Source organism: Artemia franciscana, unplaced genomic scaffold (assembly GCF_032884065.1).
Source record: "Artemia franciscana unplaced genomic scaffold, ASM3288406v1 PGA_scaffold_49, whole genome shotgun sequence".
Taxonomy (NCBI): domain Eukaryota; kingdom Metazoa; phylum Arthropoda; class Branchiopoda; order Anostraca; family Artemiidae; genus Artemia; species Artemia franciscana.
In genome coordinates, this window is record NW_027062689.1 from 1,944,743 (window position 1) to 1,957,431 (window position 12,689).

Below are 12,689 nucleotides of genomic sequence, written 5' to 3' on the forward strand. Positions count from 1 at the left end.
GATTTTCTAGCATTATTTAAAAAAAAAACAATGATAAAATAAATAAAAAAAAATTCAGCTGTAAGTAAGGAGCAGCATTAAAACTAAAAAAGAACAGAAATTACTACGTAAATAAGGGAGTTCATCTCCTCCACAATACTTCGCTCTTCACGTTAAAGTATTTTTAGTAATTTCAACTATTTATTCTACGGCCTTTGGGATTCTGGGGTCATTCTTAAAGAATTGGGACAAAATTCAAGCTTTAGTGTAAAGAGCGAGGTATTGACTAGGGGGCGAACCCCGTCATATACGTTATAAAAATATAGAAGTTTGGTACGTAGGTTAATTCTTAAGTTACGTATATTTATTTCTCATATTAGTAATAAATATACGTAACTTAAGAATTATCCTACTTAACGAACTTCTGTATTTTTATATTTTTATAACGTGTATGAAAACGTTCGTATTTTTAAAATTTTATTTAAAAACGTTCGAAAAATAAATACAAAGTTCTAGTTGCCTTTTTAAGTAACAAAAAACTGGAGGGCAACTAGGCCTCCTCCCCCACCCCTTTTTTTGTATCAAAATCTTCTGATCATTAGCCGAAAAAAAATAATATGCAAATTTCGTTTTAATTATTTATGTGCGGTGAGCCAAAATTAAAACATGCATTAATTCAAAAATGTTCAGAAATTAAAAAAAAAAAACAACAAAAAACAAACAGTTTTTTTAACTGCAAGTAAGGAGTGACACTAAAACTTAAAACGAACAGAAATTATTCCATATATGAAAAGGGTTGTCCCCTCCGCAACGCCTTGCTCTTTACGCTAAAGGTTTTTATTGTTTTAAAAAGTAGAGTTGCGAGAAAAAGTCAAACTTTAGCGTAAAGAGCGAGGCGTTGTGGAGGGGACAACCCCTTTCATATACGGAATAATTTCTGTTCGTTTTAAGTTTTAGTGTTGCTCCTTACTTGCAGTAAAAAAAAACTTATTTTTTTATTTATTTAATCGTAGATAAGGCCTACACTAGATACCCTAATAACTGAGGAAAAAATATTCGAAAATTGGGAAAAGCAAGAAATTCACCGCATTTGCTGCCAGAAATACGTAACAGTCATCTGTTGGTCTGTGTTCCTCATCAAAGAGCCCACAATTCTATTGATTTCTAATTAAATATTGATTGCATTTGATTTCTATTCCATCGTTATATCATAAACCCTTTTATAGCTCTTTTAGAAAGGACAAAGAATAAGACACATGATTGTTTCTTTTTTGGTTGGGATTTTCTTCTTTTATTAGGCTTTATCTGGTTGATGCTAAACATCTTATTGACTCGTTAATTTTTGTCTCTTAACAACTTTAGTGTCGCTCTGAGATTAGGGCTTATTTCTGGGGAGGCAAAAAATTTTAGAAGGGCTAAAGACGGAGTGGTTCTGTTAAAGTAATGGGGTATTTTGGAAAAATCATCATAACATCATGGGATTTTGGAAGAGATACATGGGCCTAGAATCTACCCTTTCTCCCACCTCTGATGCTGTCGAATGCCTCCACTCCATATCTTGTATGGTAGTTTTTGTAGGTGTTAACTGTTGAAAAGGAGAGAGGGATAATACAATCTATTTGTTCCAATTCTAGTCTGGACAGTTGGCTTCTTGAGAGGAAAATTGTGCACTTGGCTCTTCCCGTATAAAAAAAATGAGTTTAAAATGTTGCATATTGTAATTTTATTTATTTTTGTTTGTTGTTGCACTAAAAGGGAGAGCAAAGTTTCTCGTTTGAGCTTAATATTTCCTCTAAAAACAGTGAAACTCGAACTTTGAACTCTCGTTGCTCAAAAGTACTCTAATGCAGTTACGGCTATTTGGCTTTAAGGGATAAATAGACAACAAATCTAGCTGAAATTTCGTGTATATGTTTTTTTGACATTGGATTTTCATTTTTCACTTAAAATTTTAATACTTGCTTTTTCAGGAGATTTTGCGTTATCACAACATTCGTATATTAAAGCACTGGTAATTGAAGATCGATGCGTTGAGGCTTGGATTGGTCTTGGCTCTCTTTACCTGAAATCTGGCAATTTATTATTGGCTAATAAAATGTTTTCTGAGGCCCAGTCAAAAGATGCCACCTATTCACCAGCATGGACAGGCCAAGTAAAATTCACTGATTCCTTGGTTGTTTGTACCTGTCTCTTATGTATTAGCACCACTGTAAATTTACCGCAGCATTAAAGTCTCTTGGTTATAATGTGACAAACACTCCTCCATCCCATTCTGTTTACAATTTTTGGTTTCGACAAATCTGAAAAATTTAAATGCTTTAATTCTTGCTCTTACAATCTCAAACCATACTTTAATTCATGTTTTTATAATCTCAAACCATCGTATTCTGTGTTTTTAAAGTTTTTATACCATTTTGTGGGCTATTTAACAGATTTTATTTGGGATTAAGTTTTTTGTACACCCTGTGGCCTCATACAAATCCCCCTAGCTTTTCTTTCAAAATTCGAATTTTGAGTGATTCAGTGGTTTTTGATACATTTGAGGCTTAGAAAAAAAAATTCCTGCACATTTGGCTACGCAATGATTGTATACTTTTGAAACGGTGGTGTATATCAAAACGGCGGTAAACTTTTTCAAGCATGATTGTCATTCTTGACATCCTGTTATACGTATATTAAATTTGAATATAAAAAATGGACCAAACAGTTCGTAGCAAAAAAAGTATATGGAAAGAGTGGTCAAAAGGAACCGAAACTTAAAAAACGAAATTTTGTTTACAACATATGCAGCAACAAAATCTCTCATTGTTGTTTATCCTATTATTTATTATTTGTCATAATCATTCAATTATTTTCAATGTGTAATAATCCTTTAGGATATTTTTGCTTTTTATACGGCATTTTATTTTTATTTTTATGTTCCTTATGTGGCAACTATGTTGATTTCCTACAAATATGTATTTTACCTTTACTCTGAGGGGACTTAATGCATAAAACTTGTCAGTAGTTAAAGTACCTGACAATCAATTAACTGCTTTCTTGCTCTTAATGGCTGCCTCCATAATTCATTAAAGGATGGGGCGGGACACCAAACGATTTTGCAAGGAGGTGGTCAATGGTTAAAAGAACAGAGTTTTAGCCCAAAACGCATGATGTTTTTACAGAACGTTATAAAATGCTGCATTATTTTTTTTTTATTTTCTCTTCTAATTTGAGGAGGAAGATTTTCGGTCCCATATCCCCTTGATAGCGCTCATGTCCCTTTTTGCTGATTAGTTTCGCAAGGAAACCTGCCGGCAGATATACGTGTCAGTAAGTTTTTATAAAGATCAAGTACCAAGTGAAACGGTCTCCCATCAAAGATTTGCTCTGTGGTAAATGTTTAAACCCCTATTAAAGGAGTCTCCAGCCATTTGATTGTGTATGGGAAATAAAAAAATTTAAACAAGTGAACCTTGAAGCAATTGGAATACTTGAAGCTATTGGGTAAATAGTAAAAAAATGCGATTCTAAGGAAAAGATCCAAAGGTCCTTCTTCTAGTGTGCCAGCTCTATCACGTAGCTTACAGCAATACCTACGTTCTTATATAGTTTAATGTATTTATACTTTTGCCTCTGTAGTAAGTCAATTTTGCCCACAAGCAGGTAAAAATAAAAATCGCTAAAGCTACAAAACTATATAAATTTTGTAAGCTGAAGCTTGTAGCTTTCACGCTAAGTAATTTGGATACTTAACGCGTGACTTTTAGTGCTTGAATCCTGCTTGATATTTTATTACAGAACATCCTTTATATACTTGATACTAGAAATTTTGTTACTTGTTTATTAAACGAGAGACGAACTCAAGAATGATGCTTTGGTTAAATATGAGTTCAACCCAATCCGATTTGCTAAACCCTGTTTAACTGAACTCTAATTAACTCAACCCCTTTATACTCAACACTTTTTAACTCCAGCCTCATCCAACTGAATCCCCATTTAAATCAAGCTCTGTTCGACTCAACTCAACCCAAGGCATAAGAATAAATTTGAACTAGCACTGATTAGAAGCTCTAAGTTTGCTTCTTGCCTCGGTCGCTGATCAGATATTATAATTAGCTTGTTTTAAAATGTATAAATGAGAAGGAGGGAGGGTCGTTAAAGTTGTGCCTTTGCTCCAAGATTAGAAACAGCCTTTTCTCTGGACTGGTTTAAACTTTAATAGGATGTAGTCTGTAGTCTAGGAATGCACAAAAGTAAGAAAGAATTCGAAAAAATTGAGAGGCAAAGGGGAGGAAACCAAACTCTTACAGGTTTAAAAGTTTCAGCTACAAAAGAAGGTTCTAGAAGATGTTAGTGACGGTAGTGATTATTATACTCATAAACGGCTATGAATAGCGAACCGATCTTCTTTTTCACTTGGAATTTTCGGGTGAAGTATGCTATTAAACATCCAAACCAGTGACCAATTAATGTATGACTTTAAGGGTGGGGGAAATAAAACCCTAATTTCGAGAACCTCGAATGGTTATTTTTCTCCACTCCTTTTTTTATATTCCTCCTGCAAATGGGACTGAGAAGGAAGGTATTCAAGGCAGGGAGGGGACTTTAAACGGCAGTTTAAGGGTTTCCGATCATGGAGGTTTCAGTGGCAGACCTTACGTGGTTTCAAGCCTTGACACTCCAAAAATGACACTGAAATTAGATTTTGATGCTAGAAGGCATTTCGTGATAGTGTTGTCATGATGAATTTATAAAAACGTGTAAGTTTGAGTGTGACCTTTCAAATGACTTCAGCTTTCAAATTTTGTAGTTTCCGATTGTACGTATTTATATGTTTATTTCCCGTTATATTGCAAAAATACAAAACTGACGGGACTAATACGAGAAAAAACAAAAGAAAAGAAAAAAAACACTTCTAAAAACGAAATCAAACTCAGCATTTATAACATGAAAAAACTATCGGAAAACACTTTCTAAAACGCTTTTCTACTCTACGCACTGGACTAGCTACTTTGTAACGTGTTGACAGAGTTGCATTACTGATCCATAGAGACAATCTAAGCAGATATTCTGCATATTTGTAAAAAAAACTTCTTTATGTTGCTGACATCTATCCGCGAGAAAAGAGACCAAAATGGGGCAAGCGCAAGCAAATGGGGAACTACAAAAGTATCATATAAAGTAGCAAGGATGCGATGGTTAAACTTGAACTTCAGCGCTTCCAACAGGCCATATGTCTTCCTAGTTTTATTCGCAAAAAAATCTTTAAGTAAGATCCGTTTCGATCGGAGATTTTTTTCCAATTGGGGCTCCAAGGTACGTAAGACTTTCTTGGTCTTGTATGACGTGCACAGCAACGGGATCTTGGGAACGGCGATTAAAAACTAGAATCTCACTCTTACTATGATTAAAATTGAGACCAATACGATTATATTCATCTGACAATATACGAAAGTTTTCTTCAATCCCTGCTTTTGTTCTACTTACATTCAATACTTCATCTGCGTAATTTACTAATGAAACGTCTATTCCTTTAAAAATATATGTCGTGAGGGATTTTTGCTGGGGCTCGATCATGCTGTTATTAAACAGGGGTGAGGAGGCCAGAGCTCATTGTCTAATACCTTTTTTAATGGGTATTGGCAGGGTAAGATCTACAACACCAGGTAAAACAGGGACCTTTACTCTAGCATTCAGCTTTCTATACATGTCGCACATAGCCCTAACTACCGAAGGGTCTGTACCGCGTTTATATGCTATCAGCAGTATCTGTGCGTGTATACCGGAGTGAAACGTTCTAGAGACGTCCAGCCCAGCAAAAAAAAAAAAACAGTACTTCATCATTTTCAGGCACAAGCTGGGGGTACGTGCCACTTAGAATATTTGTTCGACTATTACAACCTGAACAACGGGCAGTAGCCTTACAGGCGGCAGATATATGACCATACGCCTAACAGTTATAGCAGCGGAGTGGGAGGGGCATGAAATCCTCCATATGAACCCGCTCTTATTCGAAGGCAACAGGAGCCGACATGGCGGCAGTGACATCATCACGGCATGAAAATTACAGCTTATAAGACCTAGTACGGCCAATACGCGAGGATTTGATGCATTTCGTCACTAATTCAAAAAGCTGGTCTTCGGCAATGTTTTCAAGGACGAAGCGAGCTATTTGATAGAACATAGGAATTTTCAACTGGGGCTTTAGAGATTTATCTTTGGCCTTAATAGAGTTTGCGATTGCGGATGCTACGTTTTTGTCACTGGCCACAAAAGGCGCCATGTCTTTCTACTGGTTCTTAGCTCGGCTATCGATATTTTCGAATTGCCACACAGATTGTCTATAAACACTCTACGCTCCTTGGGATCAAACAACTCTTTTGGCGGTTTTTTTAGGACGATGGTATAGCCCGGCTTTGGAATTGGCTTCAGAGATGCATCTGGAGAGGGCATGATGCTACTTTGCGTCTGGAAAAAATTGTCCACTTTCAAGCACAGTTCATTAACTTTGTGGGTTTGGGTTGCACTCATCTCGCCGGGGATAACGGGAACTTCGTCAGGCTCGTAGATCACTGAACGTGGCAAAAGTATTTGGTGCTCGGCACACTTTTCTAGAACTTTCAACTTGTCAAGACAGTTTCCCGATGATTTCTGCCTGTCACTAGGACGATTACTGCAGTTAGCGAAACCCCAAAGTTAGTACTGGAAAAATAAAAAGAAAAAATTCGGACACTTATCAGCGTTTCCTGCTTGGTGAATAATTCCCATAATTTTGTTTCTGCAATAAACTTTTACTTTTAAGATAAATCTAAATAATAACTATCATTCATGAATCAGGATTAACGGCAATTTTTTTTTTTTTTACAAAGAGCTTTTTTAATGTGTTTGGAGCTTTTAGATACAATGGGCCTTGGTTTCACCGGCCGTGCGACGGCTTTAGTTAAAAGTAGCTCAGTTTCGTGGGGCTCAGTTAATCGAGGGTTTATTTGAACGAGGGTTGAGTTGCATGGGGTTGTGTTGAATAGGGTTGCTTTGAATGGGATTTAAACTGAGGCTGAGTTAAACAGGGTTCCACGGGGGCTGAGTTAAATGGGGGTTCGGTTGAACTGATGGTCCAGTCAAATAAGCTCAGTTTAACGGCGTTCAGTTAAACGAGGATTCAGTTGCACGGAACCATTTTATGTATACCTGTATGTTCTTTTCAAAATCGTCTGTTTTAGTGTTTTGTCTAGCATTGGCAAGGTATGGTTTTTATTTACTATTCATTACCATGGACGTTTTGAATGGCCTCCTAAGAAAATCTTTGACCATTTGATGAATTCTGAAAATATTAATTGGAAGCAGTTGGGTCAATATTTGGAAGCAGTTAGAAATTTAAAATTATATATAAGCAGAAATTCTTTTGTTTTATTTTCATTTACACGTTTTTTAAGGCCTTAATTGCTGAGACAGTCAGGCCTGGCGAGGCAATGGATTTATTTCATCACTCTTTATCACAACAAGGACATCAAGGTGCTGTTAAAGGATATGCCGAGTGGACACTGAATGCCCTGAAGGAGGGCACCTCTATATCTTCCCACGTGCAATACGCTCTCGAAAATCTGCATGCAGTATCAACGGCATTAGAATGCCTGGAGAAACTAGAAGGTTAGGAAATGTAGATATTTCACTGTCGCATGGTAAAACTGCAGTTATTTGCCTTGAATTATATTGTCTTTGTTTTATATATTAATTTAGTTCTTGTCATTGGCAGCCAAATACGATGCCTATGAAAACAGCGAAGCTTTTTTTTTCGCCAAGACACTTCATATGGAAAGAGCTGTCGCAGAAATTTTGAAGGTGGGCTCATTTGATTAAAAATTTAAAGTTTCATGTAACATATGATTATATCTGCAAAACTGGTTCATATAAGCTGTTTCACGGTATTTCCCTATATTTGTAGATTTCTTATTAGGGATAAAAGACTTGGCACCTTTAAAAATCTGTCTTTCATCTTCTGCACACTACTTGAGGACTTTTGTGCTCTGCTAATCTTGTTTTGTTGCTTCGATTTTGGTTCTCAATAAAGACATAATTTTTCAGAACTCTTTCAATATAGGGAAATATCACGAGTCTGTTTATATGAACTAGTTTTGAAGATATATATTTCATAAACTGTCAAGCAAAAGTTTTAAATTTTTAAGTTTCAGCTTTTCTCTTTGCTTCTGTCAGAAAAAAAGCTTCCTTTTGTCAAAATTAATGCTGATATAGGAAACACAGGTTCAATGTGTTACAGGTTCAGAAATCTAGAGGGATTAAATATATAATTATATAAATTCTTCCTCCATCCTCCTGCCCTGAAGGCTCGATGAGAGCTAGGATGTTTTGGCATCAAAATACGTTCTTTAATGCATATACCCCCCCTTCTTAACAACAAAACAATGGGAGAACCCTATTGTAGAGGTTTAGAGCTCTCATCTACAAATTTTGGTGTATTTTTTCAAACAGTTCGTGTTAACGAACTGAAAGTACGGAATGGCGCGGTTCAATAGTAACCGAAAGTCTAAAAAATGGAATTCGATGCCAATAAAAAATTGGTTTACTATACTGGTTCCAAATATATAAGATTTATTAAGTTTAATTTTACCCATCAAAGGCTACGAGCCTGAGAAAATTTGCCTGATTTTCAAAAAAAAGGTGAATATATCCTAAAAGTCGAGGAATGTTAAGGAAAATCACACCATCAGATCCAATGTGTTAGAGAATCCTACTGTACAGGTTTCAAGCTCTCATCTGCAAAAACGTGGAATTTACTATATTCTACCAGAAGAAAGATCACGGATGTATGTTTAAAGTTAATCGAAATTCTTTTGTTTTATTTTTGTTTACACGTTTTTAAGGCCTTAATACCCAAAAGATTGGAGGGCATCTAGTCCCCCTCCCACTCCCTTTCCCCCCCAAATACTTCTGATAAAAACTTTGATGTATCCATTTTGCTCGGCATAGTTGAAAAGTCCAATAACTTTGCCTTTGAAGATAACTTGAACTCTCAGAGCCCCTGGGGAAAGGTCTTTAAGTTATGAAATTTGCCCGTGGTTTACATGTAGTATTTGTTATTTGGAAGTATGCATAAATGTTTCGGTTGGGGGGGGGGTGAATTTTCTGCTGGAGGGATTTTATACAGGGAGAATTTTCCATGGGGAAGGAAGTTTCCGGGGATGGGGAATTTTAAACGGGGGGATTTGCTAGAATTCTTATACAAGATTATTTTTATTTGTCTAACTTTCTCTTTGCCTGCTCAATTTTACGCGTGGGTAAATGTTAAGGGTAATTTTTTGGGGTAAAATTTCACCGGCATTGAATTGTCTAGAGGACCTATTTGCAGGACCGTGGAGAGGGACGGGTTTTCCGACATTATTTAAAAAGTTTTTTCAACTGAAAATAAGGAACGACATTAGAACTTCAAACTTTCAGATATTAGTACGTATATGTAGGGGTTATCCCCTTCCCAATACCTCGCTCTTCACGCTAAAATTTTTGTCCCAATTCTTTACGAATGAATCCTGAAATACAGGGGTCGTTTAATTAGAATAGTAAAAACCTTTTTTAAAAGTACATAAAGATAGCGTGTAGAGTGAGTTATTGGGGAGGGGCAACCCGTCTTATATATGTAATAATTTCTGTTTTTTTTTTTAGTTTTAATGTTGCTTCTTACTTACTTTCAGTTGTAAACCTTATTTTTTTATTTAATACCAAAGAAAGGTTATGGGTGTTTGATCACTTTTTAGATATGAAAAAGGACCAGACATCTAAAACAGTTCTAGGACAAATGGGCCGGTCGGTTTCGCTTGAAACTAAAGGACATGAACTCTTAGTTTCTGATCGAATGAATCGTGAGTTTCTAAGACGATTAGGTAGAGGTTGGGGAAGAGAAAGGGGCAGTCGCCCTTCTATATGGAATAAGCTTTGCTCATTTTGGTGTTTAATTTCACTCTTTGCTTTCATAATAACAGAATAAACCAGAAATGTTCCTGGAAATCAAGTGTGATTGTATATAAGTTTCCACTTCCACCTCTCTCCCCCCGCTCCTTCCTTAAAGATAATTCTGTGTTTTTCTGAAATCTCAGTGAGAGTTAGGATGTTTTGGTGTTAAAATACACGCTTTTAAGCGCCTGCCCCCTCTCCCTAACTGTTAAATCTTTTGACTAGTTTGAAGAAAATGACAATTACAAAATTTTGACCATTGCTAATGAGAGGGGTTACATAAAAAGGAAAAGGAGGGAGCCTAGTTGCCCTTCAATCTCTCTTCAACTTCCTTTCAACATAAATTGAAAGTGTCAAACTAATACCATCAGCAGTTGCTTAGATATTACTAATATTCCCATTTTACAACCAGTAAGGACAAAGTGTGTTTTGGTTGTGTTTGGCATCCCTCTCAACATTTCCTTAAAGTTTATCTTTAATTCTCTGAGCCTTTTTGGGAGATACAGGATCAAACATGCCCTCTTTTCTTAACAAAAAACCTTATATGCTAACAATGGGCAATTTACATAACTTACATCCCTTGCACCAATGGCTGCACTTGGGGGGGAATGGTTTTCAACGTCTGAACAAAATGACTATCTCAAAACTTTGGTTGGATGCATATGGACGAAAAAGGGTGTGGGATGGGGGTGATAGCCCTCCAATCACTTTTGAATCTTAAAAGAGCACTGGAACTGTTGATTTCCAATTGAATGAGCCCCCTCCAAAGTTTGTACGATAATCCTTCCCATAAAAACCTTATATCTTAAGAATGGGCAGCTTGCATAGCTTATAGCCTTTGCCAAAGGGGGATGGAAGAAGATTTTAAACCTAAAGGCATGGTTGTTTGATCTTCGGACTATTTTGAATAAAATGACTTTCTCAAAATTTTGGTCGGATGCGTTTGGGGGGGAAAACGGTGAGGCTGGTGGCTTGTTGCCCTCCAGTACAATTTTTAATCTTAAAAAGGGCACTAGATGATTTAATTTGCAATCGTATGAGCACCCTCCGAAGTTTATACGACCACCCCTTCCAAAAGAATTGCCTCTGAAAAATAAAATAGTAGTACATTGAACCCTTATGGCTCTTTACTATAGACAATGAAATTTTAATATCCGTTCTAATGAACATCCAAAATTATCGAGGGGCAGTATGAGGGGCTTTTTTGCAGGGGAGATTTTTCGGGGGGATGCCTAGACCTTAGTTTGGGTTAGGCTTTATGTTTCTGGACAAAATAATATAGCACTAGCTTTTATTTATGTTGAATTTTAATAGTAACACCAGGGATTAGTCACAGGAAACAGAAATTGAAAATGTTTTAAGAAGAAAGGATACAGTTTCAGACCGCACTTAAGCATCGTGTCATCATTTTTGCCAAACATTCTTCTTTATTGTACAATTTTAAAAGTTTTCAGCAGTTTACAACTGTAGTTTTTAATCAATGACGAAGAAGCAAAACCGAACTATTGCTCCTTTGGTGCTTTTTTTGGTGAAGCCAACTACAGGCTGCTACAACCCTTTCCATTCTACAAATGCCATAAATGTAGTTAGTTTTATACTAGGGAACACTTAAGACTCACATGGGTGCAAACTAAATGGATTTGATTCGAGTGCTTCAAAAATTCATCCGTAAGGGCATCGGCTTGTGTTGGTTACCTACTCAATCACTCCAAAACTGTTTTGACTTGTCAGCTATGTGCAAGTTTTACCCGTTTAATTCGTATCTTTTTCCTTCTAGAGCCGTCCTGGCCGAGTGGGTTGGTGCGCTGGATTCGGGATCCCATGTCTGAGAGGACTCGGGTTCGAATCCCAGTGTACCCAATTCTTCAGTTTGGGACGGGGATCAGTGGCGTGTCTCTGTAAGCTTAGCCAGAGTCGACCCAGCTCTAAATGGGTACCTGGAGAAATCTGGGGAAGGTAAACAGGAAGGATGTGAGAAAGCACAGGATGGCTAGCCCCCAACCCCCCATTGCACTTCCTGGCTGAAGGGCCAAGAAACGGAGATCAGCATCGCCGGTACGGACTGTAAGGTCTAATGCCGTATCCTTTACCTTTTTTTTTTTACCTTTTTTTCCTTCTAAGCATTTCCCAAACGCGATCCTGTCATAGGCCCAAAACACACTTGTCGTTTTAAAAACGCTTGGTAAAGCAAGCGCTAACGGCAGCAATTCAGCTGTCCAATGTCACTGCTACAAACGAACAGCAAAATATATGATCGTTTATTCTAACCCCTACGCCGAGATGGTGGCCTATGGAGCTAAATGCATGCTTACACACTCGGCATTTTAACCAATCGTTATGCCAGAAATTCAAGGAAGCTTGTCCAATGATGAATACTGGTATTTTTGCATTGAAAGAGTTTGTTGCAATGAACACATCATAAAAAGAAACTAAAATGAAAGTTATAAATGAATTTATTTTCCTAGAAAGGGGGAGGCCAATTGTAAAAAAAAGAATAAGGATATAGAAAAAAAAGGCAATTTGATTAGGAAGTGCCTAAAATGCCCTGCCTTCAACCATAAACAAATCAAAGCCTATTTTTCATAAATAAAAAAGAGGGCTAATCTAATTTATGTGTCCTAAATTAAATGGTATTTTAACAAAACTTAAAGTCATTTATATTAAGAAAATGTTTACCTATTGGTTTTTAAAATAGCTTCTAGTTTCACTGCTCCCCCAACCCCAATGCCTTTACTTGTTGTAAATTCGCACGAATATAGGGTGGG

The 12,689-nt window shown here is 36.7% G+C and overlaps 1 protein-coding gene across 2 annotated transcripts in view; it reads left to right on the plus strand.

Annotated features, from left to right (window-relative positions):
- LOC136041920 (tetratricopeptide repeat protein 37-like) overlaps positions 1-12,689 on the plus strand; it is a 90,828-nt gene that overhangs the window by 52,785 nt on the left and 25,354 nt on the right. For both annotated transcript variants that reach the window (XM_065726720.1, XM_065726719.1), the window contains exons 14-15: positions 1,950-2,131; positions 7,395-7,608. In XM_065726720.1, coding sequence (XP_065582792.1) covers positions 1,950-2,131; positions 7,395-7,608 — 396 coding nt within the window. The remainder of the gene's footprint in view (positions 1-1,949; positions 2,132-7,394; positions 7,609-12,689) is intronic.